Source organism: Lichenostomus cassidix, unplaced genomic scaffold (genome assembly GCF_008360975.1).
Source record: "Lichenostomus cassidix isolate B80296 unplaced genomic scaffold, HeHo_3.0 HiC_scaffold_39, whole genome shotgun sequence".
Classification (NCBI taxonomy): domain Eukaryota; kingdom Metazoa; phylum Chordata; class Aves; order Passeriformes; family Meliphagidae; genus Lichenostomus; species Lichenostomus cassidix.
The window spans coordinates 2,429,292-2,448,762 of NW_028147446.1; the positions used below are offsets into that span (position 1 = coordinate 2,429,292).

The 19,471-nt window shown below is 55.0% G+C and overlaps 2 protein-coding genes across 5 annotated transcripts; one reads left to right on the forward strand and one right to left on the reverse strand.

Annotated features, from left to right (window-relative positions):
- Positions 1–341: 341 nt before the first annotated feature.
- On the reverse strand, positions 342–13,991 carry SLC44A2 (solute carrier family 44 member 2 (CTL2 blood group)). 4 transcript variants are annotated; one of them, XM_085045865.1, is made up of 22 exons: positions 13,861–13,989; positions 11,152–11,200; positions 10,831–10,904; positions 10,493–10,577; positions 10,326–10,410; positions 10,069–10,185; positions 9,916–9,976; positions 9,684–9,807; positions 9,277–9,360; positions 9,032–9,144; positions 8,354–8,485; positions 7,942–8,041; positions 7,176–7,268; positions 6,684–6,768; positions 6,199–6,461; positions 5,960–6,054; positions 5,301–5,404; positions 4,904–4,977; positions 4,723–4,793; positions 4,478–4,566; positions 4,054–4,138; positions 342–2,468 (listed from the first exon to the last, which is right to left on the reverse strand). In XM_085045865.1, exons 1-22 carry the CDS (start codon positions 13,901–13,903, stop codon positions 2,362–2,364), a joined length of 2,133 nt encoding a protein of 710 aa, XP_084901991.1. In that variant the 5' UTR covers positions 13,904–13,989; the 3' UTR covers positions 342–2,361. The 4 variants fall into 4 exon arrangements, with proteins under 4 accessions (XP_084901991.1, XP_084901992.1, XP_084901989.1 ...); XM_085045866.1 differs by lacking the exon at positions 13,861–13,989 and adding an exon at positions 12,734–12,894; XM_085045863.1 differs by lacking the exon at positions 342–2,468 and adding an exon at positions 2,481–3,679 and having other exon boundaries at positions 13,861–13,991.
- Positions 13,992–14,503: 512 nt separating this feature from the next.
- AP1M2 (adaptor related protein complex 1 subunit mu 2) lies at positions 14,504–19,389 on the forward strand. The gene is made up of 12 exons (XM_085045804.1): positions 14,504–14,782; positions 15,332–15,488; positions 15,979–16,046; positions 16,142–16,272; positions 16,344–16,491; positions 16,846–16,972; positions 17,091–17,233; positions 17,478–17,549; positions 17,631–17,789; positions 18,171–18,296; positions 18,692–18,767; positions 19,223–19,389. Exons 1-12 carry the CDS (start codon positions 14,741–14,743, stop codon positions 19,243–19,245), a joined length of 1,272 nt encoding a protein of 423 aa, XP_084901930.1. The 5' UTR covers positions 14,504–14,740; the 3' UTR covers positions 19,246–19,389.
- Positions 19,390–19,471: the final 82 nt, after the last annotated feature.

Below are 19,471 nucleotides of genomic sequence, written 5' to 3' on the forward strand. Positions count from 1 at the left end.
GACCTCAAAAAATGCCTTTTTTTTTCAGCGGCTTGACCTCAAAACCATTGCTTTTGTGAGGTGAATGATCTCAAAGATGCCTTTTTGGAGCCAAACACCTTTTGATGATCAGAGAAATTACATTAAAGGAGTCTCTGAATGAGCAGTTTGCCTGTTAAAAACACTTCTGTAGATCAGGGATTGTTGGTAAATTCCTCAAATTCATTCAAAAAACCCCAAAATCAGTGACCTCCAGCCTTCCAAAGCAGCCAAGAGTGCCTGAATGGCTTTTTTGGGGTGAAATACGGCAAAATTGGTGTCACATCCCTGTGATTTTAGAGAAAAAACACAACAGAACGAGGTCCAAACAGGCACTTTTTTATTGTTGGTCACAACAATAAACGTGGAGACTCTGGAGCGTCACAGCACCATTAATGCCTCAAAAAACACATGAAAAATTAATATATCCTTGTAAAACAGCCCTGTGTGGTTTAGCAATTTTTATTTTTTTTTGTTGCCCACATTGGTTTGCAGGGACAGAAGCTGCGTTTCTAGACAGGGAAAAAAAAGTGCTGTTATTCCTGAATTCCACAATTTAATGCCTCAAACACGGAGTTTTGCCTGGAAGAAGGAATTCAGTCTTGGAGTGAAGCTTTTCTGGACACCAAATCCCCCAGACAGCTGAGATTTCCCCAAAAAAAATCCTAATTTACAGGAATGTTTCCCTCACTGCTTCCTGTCACGGTCAGTTTTCACCTCTAAAAAGCCACTTTGCTCTTGTTGGGAATAAAAATCCTTATTTGTCCTCAAATCCTGTGTTGCATTTTCCTGAATTTCTTCTCTCCTTGACCACTTTTCCTTCCAGACTTCCAAATTCCCCGTTTTTTTTGTTTTCCTATTGTTATTCCCTGAATTATTCCCACTTATCCCAAGCAGAGGATATCCTGATTTGACCTTTCGTGTTACTTTTTTAGCTTTATTTTTACTTTTCCCTTCATTTTTCTGTCTTTTTGCCTTTCTAGTTTTACTTTTTCCTTCATTTATTTTTTGCTTCAATTTTCCCTTCCCCTCCTCTGTCCACTGATCAGATATGACTGGAGAAAAGGGAAAATTTGGGGAATTAAAAATAAAAAAAATTAGGGAAATGACAGCGTTTGATTCCAGCCAGGGAAGCTCTGCCTGGCAATGTCCAAAAAACCAAAACTTTCCCCCAAAAATTCACCAGAAAAGCTCCAAATAACAACCAAAAAACATCCCAGAAAAGCAAAATATACAAAAGCCCCCAAAGCACTGGATAATTCCATAGAAACATCCCCTGGATGATATAAAACCTAAAAGTGGCAGAAAATTGGGATAAAAAAAGCAGCCAAAGGGATCCCAGGATCTCTGGGAGCTGGGAATATTTTCCCCAAAGCCTCAGAGCATTTCTTTTAAGTCATTTTTTTAAAAAATAAACGTCAAAAAAAGCTCAAATCCCTGGCTCTGCTCCTGCTGCTCCACCCAAACCCAGGGGTGTTAATTCTGTTACATTTTGGCTTTAAGTTAGTTACATTTTAGAGTTAATCGACCCTTTCTCACCTCAAAAAAATATCCCTTTTTTCTCTCCTGCCCAGAGCTGCCAAAGCTCTGCTCTTTGCTAAAATCACCCGGAATGAACCCAAAAATCTCTCCCAGTCCCATCCACTCCTCCTCCCCGAGCTCCAAAAATCCCAAAATTCTCCCAAAATCTCTCACACAGTTTGGGAAGCTGGAGAAGGATTTGTCCTAAACTGCCAGATTTTGGGGATAGAAAACAAGATTTTGGGGAGGAATCAGCAGAAACCAACGATCCTCCAGAGGAGCAAGAAGCATTCAGAGCCTCAAGCCCCCTTGTTCCCCTCCACAAAACCACTAATTAGCTTATTCCTAAAAGAATTAATTAATTAGGGCCCCAAAACAGGGCAGCAGGAGATGGGAAGTGATTCCAGCTCTCCAGGCAGGAATGAACAACCATAATTTGATATTTAGGGGTGAAAATAACGATGAAAACACCCCTGAACCTCGTTTGGGTATCACCTTCACGTCCCAAGAGCCAAGGAAATGATTTTTTTTTCCTTCTGCCAACCACAGAAGGATTTACTGGGATCAAACTGGAATCAAACTGGGATCAAACCCAATTAAACTCCCTCTGGAGTCCCAAAAATTTGGATTTTGCCCCTCTCAGAGCAGCATTTCCACGAGGCCCTGCAGCTCATTAGCACTGACGAGCTTGTCATCCTCACCAACCCAAACATTTGAGGCTAAACCATGAAAAAATCCGCATTTTACCAATCCCCCCAAAGGGGAGGAGTGGGTGGTCCGAGGTCTGTGGGGGCGAATTCCGGCCGCTCTCCGGACACGGCGCTAGGCCTCCGGCTGGCCTTTGTTGGTTTTCTTCAGCAGCTTCCTCAGGTTTTGGGACATGAAATAAGGTTTTTCTGCCGAGCCGTCGTTGCGTTCCAGGTCCTCCACTGCAAGGAGAAATCCTCTTGGATATTGGGGTTGGTGTGGTGGAAGCTTCCAGAACCCTCCAGAAATTATCCCAAATTAAATAAAGTCTCTGGGCTCATTGTGGAGAGGCAGTTTCTATGGGAACGGCCAGCAGGGATTGAGGGGAAAGCAGAAATTTGGGTGTTTTGGAGGGGGAAAAGTTGAACAGAGATGAGGGAACTCCTGGCTTTTCCCAAAATCGCTTTTCCCAAAATCTCTCTCCAGAGCCAAAGCATGGCGATTCCCCTCAGGATTGGCCTGATGCTCTCCCAAAAAATCCCAGCTGTGGAAAAACAACACCCCAAACCCAAACAAAGCCACAAAGCCCCGGGCTGGGTGTTTTGAGAGGGATTTGGAATCCTCTGGGATGGAAATTTGTGCTGGGAGGGTCTGGCTGGGGGCTGTGGCCGAGGCTGAGCCACACAATGGCTGTTTTTTATTAAATATTAGTAATTTCTGGGTTATCTGGAGGAGAAATCCTGAGAAACCCTCCAGGTCCCAATGGCCACCAAGTCCCAAAGGCCACCGGTGATGGCATCAGGGGACAGGGGACAGGACAGGCTGTGCTGAAGCAGTGGGAGTGAAGCCAAAGCTCTGCAACCTTTGGGAACCAAACTCCCAAATCCTTGGGAATTTCGTGGTTTGCATAGAGAGGGAGTGAGGAAAGCAGGGAGGAAAAGACGAGGAAAGAGTCGGGAAAAGGGTGAGGGAAGTGCCAAGGAAAGGGGTGAAGGAAGTTTTGCTGCTCTGGGCTGGGGCAGAGCAGAAGAAACCCCCAGAGCTCAGTTTGGGGTGGTGGAACCCTCTCGGCCCATCCCACAGATCCCTCCTCGTGCCAGCCACGCCTCAGGAACAAAGATCTCCACGCCAAAAACCACGATGATCTCCAGACACTGGACCCTTGACCAACTCCAGGTGGCTCCTCTCGACGCAGCAACGTGGATTTTGGGGCAGCAAGGCAGACTGGACACTGCTGAGGGTCAGCACCCACCACCCTCGAGGGACATCCAGGGGACAGAGTGGCACTGCAGGAGTCTCTGCCGGGGTCGAGGGGCCAGGAGGGTCTTTGGCTAGCCTTGGCTATCGGCGCTTTTGGAAGGTTCTAGATGTCCCTTCAGCAGGATCTCGCTGAGCTCGGGGGACATGTAGTAAGGCCTCTCCGGAGATCCATCGTTCCTCTCCAGATCTTCACCTTTTCCAGCCCCGAGCCGTGAAGGGGAAGAGCGAAAAGCAGCAGAAGACAGGGCGGAGGTGGAGGATGGAGAGTGTGTGAACAGAGATCAGGGAGAGGTGGAAAAGGAGGATAAAAAAAAGGGGGAAAAAGGGGAAATTGAAGTTAGTTGGGGTTAATTCCACCGAGCCCAAAGCACCGAAACAGGAGGAGAAACGCAGCACAGGCTGGTGGGGAGCAGGTGAGAAGGCAGGTGAGGAGCCAGAAGAGGAAACAGCGACAGAGAACCACACAGAAGGACCCCAGGATGGGCAGCAAACCCCAAAATGGACATTTTTTGGACAGTTTTCTGGGGGTCAGCCTGACGGGACAGGGGGAGTTCTGCTGCTACTCACAGAAGCAGAGGAACAGGGTGTCCACACACATGCTGTACACGCTGAAGAAGCCGTGGGCAATGAGGTAGGAGCCCACGATGACCGTCTGGAAAAAACACAGCGCTGACGCCACGGCCAGCAGGAGGAGGAGGAGGAGGAGGAAAATGCTGAATCCCACATTCCCCAGGGGAAGGAGGAGAGGCAAACAGGGCATGACTGTTTGGAGCAGCCCAAGTTTGGACAAAAGGCCTCAGGCACCGCTGGACGGTGGCCAAAGTGGGCAGAGCAGCGCCAACCGCGGCCAACAAAGGGCTCATTGCTCTGCTGACCAGGAAAACACCTCCAACAAAGAAGGTCCTTGAGGCTCTGGGTGTGGGGAGGGGTTTGTGGGGGATATCCCTGCCCTTTCCTCCCAGAGTGACCCCGAAAGGAAAGGGCAGCTCACCAGAATCGGGACCCAGTAGTAATTCAGTGGCGGTGCAGTGTCCTGGACCAGCTTGATGCGATGGGTGAAGAAGAAGAAGGCGAGGATTCCTGGGAAAGCAAGGGATGGACGTGGATGTGGGACACGTGGAAAGGTGGAAAACGGGGTGGAAAGGAGGGAGAGGTGACCTGAGGAGATTTCGGGGTGGAACAACTGGCGATGGCAGCCAGAAATCCCAAGGAGAAGCTTCCAGAAGCCAGGCTTACCCACGCTTCCCACGATGAGGAGCTTCCCGAGGAAGAAGAGGAAATCTGTGACTTTATCTAGCACAGCCACCCTGGAAACGAGAGAGGGATGAGTCTCTGCATCTTCTCCTCACCCCGAGTTCTGATGGAAGTGCCGAGGAGCAAACAGGAGTCTGGGAATGGTGATTCCCGAGAATCTCACCTGATGATGTTCCTCATCAGCAGGAAGAAGGCGTTCCGGGCTGAGGTGCAGAAGTTGGTGCCATAAATGGCGATCTGGGGCAGAAAAATGGGGCAGAGGGGAGAGAAATGGGGCTGCACTGAGCCCACTGCCCAGGGAGAGTGCAAATCCCACGTCAATCCCACCCTGGAAGTGATTCCTGACCCACCACCAGGTCAGGCATTGTGGAGACCCCGATCTGAATCCCCCCACCCACAGAAGGTCCTCCCCAAAACCAACGTGATGTGGCTGAGGTCAATTTTTTCCAGCCAAACAGCTGGAAAATGCCTCAAAATTCCAAATTCCCATGGCATGGGAGACACAATTCCCAGGGAAATCTCCCAGCCCTCCCAGGGCGTCGCTTTCGGGCGACTCTCACCATGATGTAGGCGTTCCTGTTGAGGAACTTGATGAATTTTTCCAGGCACCAGAAGCAGCACTTGAGGCAGCTCAGGAGGAACTTGGCAAACTTGTTCTCGGCGGCTGCAGGGCGCAGGGAGAGGGGTCAGCACCGAAACCAGAGGGGTTGGATATTCCAGAAACTTCTCCAAGCCCCCCAGAGCCCCTCCTAAGCCCTGATTTCAACCCCCCCAGGCTGCAGGGCTCAGGATGTTCTTCCCACGCCGCCAGCCGCTGTTGACATTTCCCGATGAACGGCTGGGCAGCACGGAATTCCCTGGCACAGCCCTTGGCTCCTGCCCTGGGAAATGCTTCATGGGATTGTGGAGTGGTTTGGGCTGGGAGGGAGCTTGGAGCTCATCCCATTCCATCCCCCAGCACGGGCAGGGACACATTTTGGGATCCCAGCCTGGCCTGGACGCTCCAAGGGATGGGGCAGCTTCTCTGGGATTTCCATCCCAAAACCTCACAGGGAGGAATTCCTTCCCCTCCTGGAGGAATAGGTGACTACAGGAATCTAAAATAAAAATCGTGATTCTCTCCTGAAATCCCAGAGTGATTCTCTGGATTTTATGCCTGGTCTGTGGCACTGAGGGATGCAGGAACAGCCAACCCCACCCACCATCCCGACCCCAATACCTTTCAGCCGATGGTCCAGGTACTCCAGCGTCACCCTGATCACCTGAACCACAGCCAGGATCAGTGAGCCGAAAGCCAGCGAGCCAGTGTGATACCTGGGGACATGTCACCCGGGTGAGGAGGTGAGGAGCACCTCCTGGAGCTCCCGGCCACCCTCCTGGTGACAACTCCACCGCTCCCAGCCACCCTGGCAGTGACAAACCCACAGCTCCTGGCTACCCTCATGGTGACAAACCCACCGGAGCGCGCGGCCGAAGGCGGAGAAGAGCGGGAAGGCCGGCATGTCGTCCGGTTTCTTGAAAGCCCAGTAGTAGGAGGCGAAGGCACCTGCCAGCGTCACCTGGCCCAGCGCGATGACGAAGTTGGCGAGCCAGAAGAACATGAAGACGTTGAAGAACTGCAGCACGATGAGGTATTTGTGGTAAGCCGTCTCGCCGCCATAGAAGGCGAACAGGCACTGGGCGTCGGGGCACAGCTTGGTGACGTTGCTGGTGTTGAAGGTCTGGAGGGGACAGGGGACAGTGGTGGTCAGCCCAGAGTGACCAGGATGTTTGGAGAGATCGTTAGCCAACTTGGTTTTCCAGGAGCTCCAAGTTACACAACAGCTCAAAAGGAATTAACGCAGCCAAGCTCAGAAAGGTGGAATCCACTGGGAAGATCCCAAAAATTTCTCTGCAATGAAGATTCTCATCTCTGACAGGTTTTGAGTTGCCCAAATCCTCACCTCAGGTTTGCAGGTTTGCCCAGAGAAGGGACAAGCAGACTCGTTGAACACTTTGTAAACAGCCTCGTTGGAGGTGGACAGGAAGCTGCAGGTCGTCGTTAAGGAGAGGAACTTTTCCAAATCCTGACCCTAAATCCAAACCCTAAATCCAAACCTGACCCTAAATCCAAACCCTAAATCCAAACTCAACCCTAAATCCAAACCCAACCCTAAATCCAAACCCGGCCCTAAATCCAAACCCTAAATCCAAACCAGGCTCAATTCTCCCACCCCAGGGTTCATTTTGGGTTAAATCTCAGAGATTTAGGGTAAATCCAAAAGAAGATTTTGTTCTGTGCCTGAGATTTTCTGGTGAATTTCCTTCCCGGGGAAATGGGATTTAGGGAGGAGGAGGAGGAAAGGAGGAGGAAGAGGAGGAAAGGAGGAAGAGGAGGAAGAGGAGGAGGAAGAGGAAAAGAGGAAGAGGAAGGGTGGAGGAAGAGAAAAGGATACACAGCAGTGCTGGCCCAGTAGGCGATGCAGAGGCACAGCAGGAAAAAGGTGCACAAGGGGAAAAGCAGCGACGACATGACGTGACCAACGGCCCTGAAACGAGAGAGTTAAACACCAGTTAAACCCTGGAAAAACCTGGAAAAATCCCAGTTAAACCCTGGGAAAATCCTGGAAAAATCCCAGTTAAACCCTGGGAAAATCCTGGAAAAATCCCAGTTAAATCCTGGGAAAATCCTGGAAAAATCCCAGTTAAACCCTGGGAAAATCCCAGTTAAACCCTGGGAAAATCCTGGAAAAATCCCAGTTAAACCCTGGGAAAATCCTGGAAAAATCCCAGTTAAATCCTGGAAAAAACCCAGTTAAACCCTGGAAGAATCCCAGTTAAACTCTGGAAAAACCCCAGTTGAACTCTGGAAAAATCCCAGTTAAACCCAGTTTAAAAAACAAACTAAACCCTGAAAAAAACCCCAACTAAACCCCGTTTAAAAAACAAGTTATACCCTGAAAAAAAACCCAACTAAACCCAGTTTAAAAAACAAGTTATACCCTGAAAAAAAACCCAACTAAACCAAGTTTAAGAAACAAATTATACCCTGGAGAAACTTCAGCTAAACTCAGTTTAAAAAACAAGTTAAACCCTGAAAAAACCCCAATTAAACCCAATTTAAAAATCAAGTTAAACCCAATTAAACCCAGTTTAAAAACCAAGTTAAACCCCAGAAAAACTCCAATTAAACCCAATTTAAATATCAATCAAGGGCCACACCTGCTGGCCTCCTTGATGAGCGCGATGGCGATGAGGATCCTCTTGCGCAGGAAGATGAGCAGCAGGATGATCACCAACTCCAGGATGGACAGGATGATCACTGCCAGGGGAAAGGGGATTTAGAGACACAGGATTCCCAAAAAATTCCCGCAAAATTCCCACAAAATTCCCTGCAAAATTCCCATGAAATTCCCACGAAATTCACCCAAAATTCCCACAGAATTCCCACAGAATTCCCACGAAATTCCCACAAAATTCCTCAAATCTCCTTCCAGGAATGTCCAGCACTGCGGAAAAAATCCCTTTTTCACGTGGAAACAGCCCAAAACCACGCTGTGACCTCATTGCATTCCCCATCCCAGTTCCCAATTCCCGAATCCCAAAATTCCCAAATCCCAAATCCCAAACTCACGGAAGGCCAGCCAGGTCTGCCGCAGGTGGAGATAAACCCGCAGGTCAGTCTGGAATCCCAAATCCACCAGGGACACGTCCGATCCCTCTTCCCCTTTTAATTTCGCGTATTCCATGTAGCAGTGGAAGATTCCTGGGGTGAAAAACGGAAAATTTGAGAAAACCAGAAAATTCTGTGAAAAAAACAAAAAATTGGGCGAAAAAAGCAGAAATTTTGAGAAAAAAGCAGAAAATTGGGTGAAAAAAGCAGAAAATTCTGTGCTAAAAGTAGAAAATTCTGCATTAAAAGTCAAAAATTCTGCATTAAAATGTAAAAAATTCTGCAAAAAAAGTAGAAAATTCTGCATTAAAAATAAAAAATTCTGCATTAAAAGCAGAAAATTCTGCGTTAAAAGCAGAGCTGGGTGACAGCAGGTGACACAGAGGTGACAGCAGGTGACAGGGAGGTGACACCTGAGGGACACGGCAGGTGAATTATTTCATGCAAATCCCACCGGAAATAGGAAAATGGAAAAAGATCAGGAAAAATTGTGCGAAAAATTGGGAAAAATTGGGGGAAAATTGGGAAAAAACAGGGAAAATGGGGAAAAAGTGGGGAAAAATGGGGAAAAAAATGGGAAAAATCAGGGAAAATTTGGGAAAAATCAGGAAAAATTGGGAAAATCAGGAAGAAACTCACCATATCCCAGCACCAGGATGACCATGACGATCATCACCCACACCATGATCCCGGCCAGGAAGCGCAGCAGGACGATGAAGGTCAGGCTGGCCAGCATGGCGATGACGAGACCTCTGCGGGACGGAAATGTCCCCAAATCCCATTGGGAAATGTCCCCAAAATCCCATTGGGAAATGTCCCCAAAATCCCATTGGGAAATGTCCCCAAAATCCCCAGAAATCCCAGAGTTTTGTCCCCGTGCTCACATGATGATCCAATACCAGGACACGGTGTAATCCTCGAAGATCTTCATGGCCAGCTGGCGAGTCTCCAGCACCACGTTGGCTTTTCTGCGAGGGAAACAGCGTGGAGAGGGAATTTGGAGAGACCCCAAACCCAAAAAATTCCATAATTCCACATGGCCAAATCCCTGGAGATGGGGAAACCCCAAACTCAAGAAAATTCCAAATTACATGGAGCTGGAGAAACCCCAAACCCCAAAAAATTTCCTTAATTCCATATGATCAATTCCGAAAAAATCCCAAAATCCCACACCACCAATTCCCCCTTCTCCCCTCCACCACGGGATTTCTGTGCAGGATTTCTGGCGAGCACCACACACCCCAAACCGGCTAATCACCGCTAATTAAGCGGATTTTTAACGAGGACTCACTTGGCCCCCTCCAGCAGCTCGGTGACGTTCCGGCGCTGCCCGTGGCCATCGTCGTAGGTGGTCTTGTTGCCCACTGTGATGACTCCCTTCCTGGCCTGGATGGCCGGGAAACATCTCCGTGCCACTGGGGAGAGAGGGAAACTCAGCGGGAAACCACCCCGAAATCCCCAAAAATTCCCCCAAAAAATCCCAGCAGGATCGCTAACGAGCTGCTCGTTAATTGGGGACTCACGCGGCGTGCTGGGGATGAGCATGGCCGGACACTCCCTGTCCTTCAGCACCTCCAGGGGGGCCTGGGTGGGGACAGCGGGGTGGACATCAGCTGGGGACATTGCTGGGGGACAGGAGTGACCCCAAAGCCCAGGACAGGTGACCCCAAACCCACCTTCGCCGTCCCCTTGAACTCTGGGATGCAGAAATTCCGGTAATACTCCAGAGCTGATTGGTTCCTGTAGGTGCTCAGGTAGGTGGTGTACCTGTCCGGGCACTTGGTGACACAGATCTGGGGGGGAGAGGACACAGGTGACAGCTGGGACAGCGAGGGGCTGCAGGTGACAGCCAGGACATTGAGGGGCTGCAGGTGACAGCCAGAATTTTGGGGGAAATTTTGGGAATTTGGGGACTCCAGGTGCTCAGCCTCACCTGTGTGGTGGGACACTGGAACTCCAGCAGCACCAGCGGGCTGGCGCACTTGACGATGTCGAAGTAAAAAAGAAAAGGTTTTTTCCTGGAAAACAAACCAAAATTGCCCAGTTTTGGGGGGAAAACCCCAAATTTTTTGGGGTTTTTGGGGTCTGTCCGGCACTCACTCATTTGGGGTTCCCTGCTGGCCGCAGAACTGCCCGCGGCTGTCTGTGGGGTGGATGACCTTCCGGGGGTCTCCGTGGGTCCAGGCTGGGGGGAACAGGGTGGTGACCCCCAGGTGACCCCTAGACCCCCCAGGTGACCCCCAAACCCAACCAGGTGACCTCCAGACCTGCCAGGTGACCCCCCAGGTGACACCCAGACCCCCCAGGTGATCCCCAGACGATCCCCAGACCCACCAGGTGACCCCCAGACCCACCAGGTGACCCCCAAACCCAACCAGGTGACCTCCAGACCTGTCAGGTGACCCCCCAGGTGACCCCCAGGTGACCCCAGGACGTACCCACCACGCCGACCACCACATAGCCCACGATGGCCACCACCAGCAGGACACAGCAGACGATGTCCGTGCAGCCCCTGGGGGGACAGAAGGGTGGGGACATCGGATTTGGGGACATTATTTGGGGACACTGGATTTGGTGACAGTGGATTTGGGGACACACCTGGATTTGGGGACATTGGGTTTGAGGATACACCCTGGATTTGGGGATCTCCAATTCGGGGACGATGGATTTGGGATCCCCCAATTGTCGGGGACACTGTGTTAGGGGATGATGGATTTGGGATCCCCCAATTTTTGGGGACACCAGGGCGCTCTGCTCACCTGTCATAGATGGGACCCTTGAAGGTCGGGTCGAACTTCTGCGGCGTTCCTGTGGTGAGGAAGAGGAACAGGATGAGGAATGGGTGGGATGGGAGGAAGGAAATCCTCATCCTCCTCATCCTCCTCACCCCACATTCCCAAACATTCCCAAAAAAATTCCCAAAAATATCCTCGGGATAACCGGAATCAGCAGGAAAATCACCTTCCCAGCCTTGGGAAAAACTCATTTCCCACAGGTGGCTCTGCCCGGAAATGTCCCCAAGCGGTGACAGGAGTGACCCGAAATCCCGGGCAGTTACCGGGGGAGTTACCGGGGGAGTTACCATGGAGTTACCATGGAGTTACCGGAGAGTTACCATGGAGTTACCATGGAGTTACCGGGGAGTTACCGGAGAGTTACCATGGAGTTACCATGGAGTTACCAGGGAGTTACCGGAGAGTTACCGGAGAGTTACCATGGAGTTACCATGGAGTTACCGGGGAGTTACCGGAGAGTTACCGGGGGAGTTACCGGGGGAGTTACCGGAGAGTTACCATGGAGTTACCGGAGAGTTACCGGGCAGTTACCGGAGCCACCCCACCCCCGCCGCGGCCTCGCCGGCGCCGCTCCGCTTTATTTTTAGGGTGGGAATGTTTTTAGGGTGGGAATATTTTATTTTTAGGGTGGGAGCGGCGCAGGGCGGGGGGGGTTACCGGGGATTTGGGGTGGGTTTTGGGGTCTCAGATTTTTGGGGTCTCACAACACCCCCAAAGCAGGGACAGACCCGATTTTGGGGATCACAGCAGCTCCGTTTGCTTTGGGATATTTTGGAGTTCTCTCCTATTTCCGGGGAGCGATTTCTCTTCCCCAAAACCCCCAAAATCTGAGACCCCAAAAATCTGAGACCCCAAAAATCTGAGACCCCCGGATCGCTTTTTGGGGGACTTGGGGAAGAGGAATCGCTCCCCGGAAATAGGAGAGAACTCCAAAATATCCCAAAGTGAACGGTGTTCTTTGGGGGTGTTCCGAGACCCCAAAATTCTGAGACCCCAAAACTCTGAGACCCCAAATATTGCCCCGGGGATCTCACAACCGGCAGCCATCCCGGCGCCGCCGCGACGCGCCAGAACCGGTTTTGTCCCGGTTTTGTCCCGGTTTGTCCCGACCGCGGCCGTCCGGCCGGTTCTGCAGCCGCCGGGGAGGGCGAACCCCAAACCCTCAACCCCCCAAAACCCGCTCAGCCCTCCCCAAACCCCAAAAAACTTCAGCCTCCCTCCTCTGGGGCGCGGCCGCTTTTGCTTTCTTTTTCTTTCGCTTTTTTTTCTCCTTTTTCCGCCCATTTCGGGTTTGTTTTTCCGCCGTTTGACTCTTTCCGCACCGAGCCGCGGCGCCGCGGAGCGGCTTTGACCCTCGGGCGACCCCAAAAATCATCCCCAAACCGCAGTGGGACCCCAAAAAGTGTCCCCAAACCGCGGTGGGACCCCGAAAATTGTCCCCAAACTGCGGTGGGACCCCAAAAGCGTCCCCAACCCACAGCGGGCGGTGCCGCCGACTGGCAGGGAGCACCGGGAGAACCCAAAACCCTCCCGCCGCCGCCGTTACCGTGCTTGCCGTAGTAGCTGTCCCCGTTTCCCCCCATCCCGGAGAGCTGCCGGGGCTACCGGAGCTTCCGCCGCTCCCGTCCACGCCGCGCTGGGCTGGGCTGGACAGGGTCAGCTCCGCCTCCCTCCCAAAATCCTCCCTCCCAAAATCGTCCCTCCCGGGCGCAAGCGTGGCCCGAGCCCCGCCCCGGTGAGCGGCGGCACCGGGAGAACCGACTGGGGCACCGGAGAGCACCGGGGAGAGCTGGCTCTGCCTCCGGGTGGAACGAGTTCGGGAACCGGGAGAAACTCGGTGCAGTCCGGGCGACACCGGGCTCCGGTACCGGGAAGCACCGGGGAGCGCTCCGGCCCGGTGAAACCGAGCCCGGAGGTTGGGAATGAACGGGAAACGTCCGGTTAACCAGCCGGGAATGGGCTGGCGGGCGGTGCCGCTTCCCCGCCAGCCCTCCCCGGTGACGCGGCGGTTGTGTTTGGGTCAATAAATCACCGGGAACGGCGGCGCTATCCGGTGATGTCAGGGCTGCGGAGGGAACAAAGGGGAGCCCCGCCCGGGAGGAACGGGGGGGTTCGGGCTTGGGGGGCTCCGGGGGTCCCGGGAGGGGCGGCGGGGTTGGTTGTGGTGTTGTCACCGCGGTACCGGAGGAGTTACCGGAGCGGCGACACAACGCGGAGCCCCAAAAATGGGAGACAACCCAAAAATGGGAGACCCCCCCCAAAAATGGGAGACCCCCTAAAAATGGGAGACCCCCTGCAGGCTCCTTGGGGTGGTTAGGGGGTCCTCAAAGCGGGGGGGGACTGAATTTGGGGGTCTTCAGATTTGGAGGGGTTCTCAATCCCAAAATCAAGGAATCCTTCGAATCTGGGGGTCCCAAAACCAGGAGATCCCCCAAACCAGAGGATCCCCAAACCCTGGGGCTGTCTAAAACCCATCTGCGACTCCCCAAACCTAGGATTTCCCACACCCGGGGATCCCAAAACCCCCAGAGCCAGGGGGTCCCCAAAACCCCGAGCATCCCCAAAATCTGGGAGTTCCCAACCCGAGGGTCCCAAACCCGGGAGTGAGGAATACCGGGGGGTCTTGGGGAATACCGGAGGGTCTCGGGGAGCCCCGGTAGGGATGCTCGGTACCGTAATCGCCGTCCGGTTCCCTCCTGCCCGCCGGTCGCTCCATGGCGGCTGCGTGGCTCCTCCGCCGTTTTTCCGGTAGCCCCCCGGTATCCCCCGGTACCACCGGGCTGTGGCTGCGGGCGGGGCGGCTCCCGGTCCAGCCCCCCGACCACCGCCCCGACCACCGGCCCGCCCCCGGGGCAGGGCCCGGTAACCGTCCCGCCCCGCCCGGGGCACCGGAGGGACCGGAGGATGCGGCGGGGGGGCGATGAGGAGGGGCGGGGATTTGGGGCTGGGGGATTTGGGTGTGCGGGGATTGCTCCGAGGGGGGATTGAGGGGTCTGGGGGCTCTGGTACTCCCGAAGGGGGGGATGTTGAGGTGTACGGACCTACCGGGGGGGCTGGGGACCACCCAGAGGGGGGATTTTGGGGTACAGAGACCCCCCTGTGGGGTATCCGGGGGGTCTGGGGGTGCAGGGACCCCCAAAGCTGGGAGATCTGATAGCAGGGGGTGCAGAGACCCTCCTGAGGGGAGATCTGGGGGTCTGGGGGCGCAGCGACCGCCAGAGTGGGGATTTTGGGGTTCAGAGACCCCCCTGTGGGGGTTCGGGGGATCCGGGGGTGCAGAGACCCCCAGGGTGCACCACCCACCTCCCCCAACCCCCAACCCACCTCGGGGGTCCATCGCCCCCCCCACGCCCCCCACCCCAAAACCGCCAGGTCGGGCTGGAAGCTGCCGAAGCCCCCCGAGGAGTGGGAGCTCCCGGGGGTCTCCCCGAGCTGCGGGGTGCGACCCCCGCGGGGGGTGGGCGGGGTGGGCTGTCCCCTTTAAGGCCCCGTGGGCGCAGCCGCTCACCTGGGCAGGTGACACCGCCGGAGGTGACATTGCCGCGCGGGCGCCATGGCCGCCTCCGCCCTCTTCATCCTGGACCTGAAGGGCAAGGTGAGACCCCCGGAGCGCCCCGAATCCCCCCGGGGACAGCGCGGGGGTCACTCGGGCCTTGGAGGGCGGTGGTGGTGGCCTCCGTGACCCCGCGGTTGGGGTGTCCCCAAGGTGTGACCCTGGGGGTTGGGGTGACCCCAAGGTGTGACCCCAAACCTCACCACGACCACCCCAAACCCACCGGGGTCACCCAGGTGTCCGGGCTGGGGGTCACCCTGCTGTCCCCTGTGTCCTTGAAGGTCAGCCGAGGTCAGCAGCGGTGACCCTGAGGTGACCCCCAATTTGGGGAGTTTGTCCCAAATTCTGACCCTCGAGGTGACCCCAAGGACCCCCAGGTGTGAACCCCCGCCTCACCACGACCACCCCAAACCCCCATGGGGTCACCCAGGGGTGTCCAGGGGTGAAGGTCAGCTAAGGACAGCAGCAGTGACCTCCGAGGTGACCCCAGTCTTGGGGGGTTTGTCCCCAGTTCTGACCCCCAGTTTGGGGAGTTTGTCCCCATTTCTGACCCCAATCTGGGGGGATTTCTCCCCAATTCTCGCCCCCCAGCCGCTGATCAGCCGTAACTACAAGGGCGATGTGGCTCTTGGGGACATCGAGCACTTCCTGGGGGTCCTGCTGCAGCGCGAGGAGGAGGGGACACTGACCCCCGTGCTGAGCCACGGCCACGTCCACTTCCTGTGGATCAAACACGCCAACCTCTACCGTATCCTTTGGGGTCACCCAGCCCAGCTGGGACCCCAAATTCTATCCTGGGACCCCCTGGATCCCCCAAACCTGGGGGTCCTAAAACCCGGGAATCCCAAAACTAGGGGATCCCAAAAGCCAGGGGTTCCAAAAGTAGGGGATCCTTCAAACCTTGGGGTCCCGAAACTAGGGGATTCCCCAAAACCCAGGAATCCTAAAACCAAGGGACCAAAAAACCAGAACATCCCCAAACCTGAGGGTCCCAAAACCAGGACATCCCCTAGACCTGAGGGTCCCAAAACCAGGAGATCCCAAAACTAGAGGATCCTTTAAACCTGAGGGTCCCAAAACCAAGGTATCTCCCAAACCCAGGGGTATCTAAACCCCCTCTGCGACTCCCCAAACCTGCAGTTTCCCGAAACCCCCATAGCCAGGGGTTCCCCAAAACCCCAAAATCTGCCCCAAATCCCCCCCAGGCTGCAGTGTCCCCTTTTCCTTGACCCCCCCAGTGGTGGCCACCACCAAGAAGAATGGCAACGCCTCCCTGGTCTTCTCCTTCCTCTACAAGGTGGTGGAGGTGAGTTGAGGGTCTCAGGGGGTGAGTTGGGGGTCTCGGGACCCCCTGATTTGGGGTGACCCGTCCCAGGGCGGGTGACAGAGGTGTCCCCCCAGGTGTTCTGCGAGTATTTCAAGGAGCTGGAGGAGGAGAGCATCAGAGACAACTTCGTCATCGTCTACGAGCTGCTGGACGAGCTGATGGATTTCGGCTTCCCGCAGACCACGGACGGCAAAATCCTACAGGAGTGGGTTTGGGGTGAGGTTTGAGGGGTGCTGGGACACCCCAAAAGCCCCCCTGACCCGTTTTCTGTGGCAGGTACATCACCCAGGAGGGGAACAAGCTGGACACGGGGAAGTCGCGTGTCCCCACCACGGTGACCAACGCGGTGTCCTGGCGCTCCGAGGGGATCCGGTACAAGAAGAACGAGGTGTTCATCGATGTCATCGAGGCTGTCAACCTGCTGGTGAGGAGTGGGGTGGGATTGGGGTTGGGATGGGGATTGGGGTGGGTTGGGGATGGGAAAGGGATGAGGGTCAAGGTGAGATGGCGATTGGGGTGGAAAAAATAAGGATGAAGATCAAGAAATGACCAGGCCAAAGAGAGTGACAGTCCTGGGGCTGGTGACAAGGACAGGGACGAGGATGGAGCTGACGATGAGGATGGGGCTGGTTCTAGTCCCATTCCAGTCCTGGTTGTGGTCCTGTTCCTGTCGCGATTCTGACCCAGTTCTGGTCCTGTTCCTGTCCCATTCCTGTCCTGGTTCTGACCCATTCCTGTCCCGTTCCTGTCCCGGTTCTGCCCCGTTCCCATCCCGCAGGTGAGCGCCAGCGGCAGCGTGGTGCTCAGCGAGGTCGTTGGCACCATCAAGCTGAAGGTTTTCCTCTCGGGAATGCCGGAGCTTCGCCTCGGGCTGAACGACCGCGTGCTCTTCGAGCTCACCGGCCGTGAGTGGCGCTCCGTGCTGCCTCTGGGACCCCCAGGGACCCCCAGGGACCCCCAGGGACCCTCTGAGACCCCCAGGGACACCCAGGGACCCCCTGAGCCCCCCAAATCCCATTCCAGGGGGGAAGAACAAGTCGGTGGAGCTGGAGGATGTGAAGTTCCACCAGTGCGTGAGGCTGTCGCGATTCGACAACGACAGAACAATCTCCTTCATCCCTCCCGACGGGGACTTCGAGCTCATGTCCTACCGGCTGCACACCCAGGTGCGACAGGAGACCCCAAGGTGAATTTTGGGACCTCCAGGGTGAATTTTGGGACCCCCAGAGTTTTGGGGGTCCGAAAGCTCACCCTGGGGGTCCCAAACTTCACCCTGAGGATCCCAAAACTCACCCTGAGGATCCCAAATCTCACTCTGGGGGTCCCAAAATTCACCCCGGGGGTCCCAAAATTCACCCCGGGGGTCCCAAACTTCCCAAAATTCACCCCGGGGGTCCCAAAACCCGCCAGGTGAAGCCGCTGATCTGGATCGAGTCCATCATCGAGAAGTTCTCCCACAGCCGCGTGGAGATCATGGTCAAGGTGAGCTCACCTGGGGGTGACACTGGGGACATCGGGGACACCTGGCCGCCTGGTGACAGTGCCACCCGTGTCCCCTCGCAGGCCAAGGGCCAGTTCAAGAAGCAGTCGGTGGCCAACGGCGTGGAGATCGCCGTGCCAGTGCCGAGTGACGCCGACTCGCCCAAGTTCAAGACCACGGTGGGGACAGCGCGGTATGTCCCCGAGAGGAACCTGGTCATCTGGAGCATCAAGGCCTTCCCGGTGAGTGCCACTGTCACCAAGGTCATTGTCACCTGTCCTGGGGTGTCACCAACCCTTGTCACCAATACTGGGATGTCCCCAATCCTGGGGCATCACTAACCCCTGTCCCAGTGAGTGACACTGTCACCTGTCCTGGGATGTCCCCAAGTTCTTGTCCCCCAGCCCCTGTCCCCTCAGCCCTTGTCCCCAGTCCTGCAATATCCCCAACCCCTGTCTCCCCATTTTTGGGTGTCCCCAACCCCTTGTCCCACATCCTGCGATGTCCCCAACCCTTGTCCCTGTGTGTCCCCAATGTCCCCCTCCTCCTGCCTCTCCCCACTCCCTGTCCCCACATTGTCCCCGATTTTGGGGTGACATTTGGGGTGACATTTGGGGTCTCAGGGGGGCAAGGAGCACCTGCTGCGCGCTCACTTCGGGCTGCCGAGCGTCGAGAAGGAGGAGGAGGAAGGTCGGCCGCCGATCGCCGTGCGCTTCGAGATCCCATATTTCACTGTCTCGGGGATCCAGGTGCCTTTGGGGTTTGGGGTTTGGGATCTGGGGTCATTGGGATTTGGGGTCATTGGGATTTGGGGTCATTGGGATTTCAGCTTTGAGATCCCGTACTTCACCGTCTCAGGGATCCAGGTCTGGGATTTGGGATTTGGGGTTTGGGGTCATTGGGATTTGGGGTCACTGGGGTTTGGGGACAGGATAGGGGAGGATTTGGGGTCTCTGGGATTTGGGGTCCAGGGCGGTTTGGGGTCTGTGGGGGTTTTGGGGTCACTGGGCAGTTTGGGGACAGGATGGAGGAATCTGTGAGTATTTGGGGTCACCCAGATGGGGTTTTGGGGGAAATCTGGGGTGTCCCAGGGTGTTTTGGGGTGTTTTTGGGGTTTTTGGGGTGTTCATTCCTGTCCCCCCAGGTGAGGTACATGAAGATCATCGAGAAGAGTGGATATCAGGCTCTGCCCTGGGTGCGCTACATCACCCAGAGCGGGGGTGAGCACCCCAAAAAAACCCTAAAAAACCCAAAAAACCCCAAATTCCCCAGATTTCCCAAAATTCCCCGATGCCTTGGGTGCGTTACATCACCCAGAGCGGGGGTAAGCACCCCAAAAAACCCCAAAAAAATCCCCCAAAAATCCAAAATTCCCCAAAAAACCCCGAATTTCCCAAAATTCCCCGATGCCTTGGGTGCGCTACATCACCCAGAGCGGGGGTGAGCACCCCAAAAAACCCCAAAATTCCCCCAAAACCCCACATTTCCCAAAATTCTCCAAATTTCCCTGAGATCCCAAACCCCCAAAATCCCACAGTACCCCCACCCCGGGACCCCAAAATTCCCTAAATTCCTCCGGGACCCCGAAATTCCACAAAACCCCCCAAATTTCCCAACTTTCCCCAAATTCCCCCAGGCCGGCTCTCGCTCCCTCACCTCCCTCTCTCCCTCGCAGATTACCAGATCCGCACCAGCTGAGAGGGTCTCGACATGGACCCCAAATCCTCCTGGGATCCCCAAATCTCCATGGAACCCCCAAATGCTCCTGGGACCCCCAAACCCCATGGACCCCCAAGTGTCAGACCCCCCCTGCTCTGCCCCAATAAAGATGGAGCTGAACCCTCTGCCTGGAGAGGTTTTGGGGGTCCTGACTCAATTTGGGGGTCCCGGGATGGGAGGGGGGATGGTAATTCAGGAATTTTTG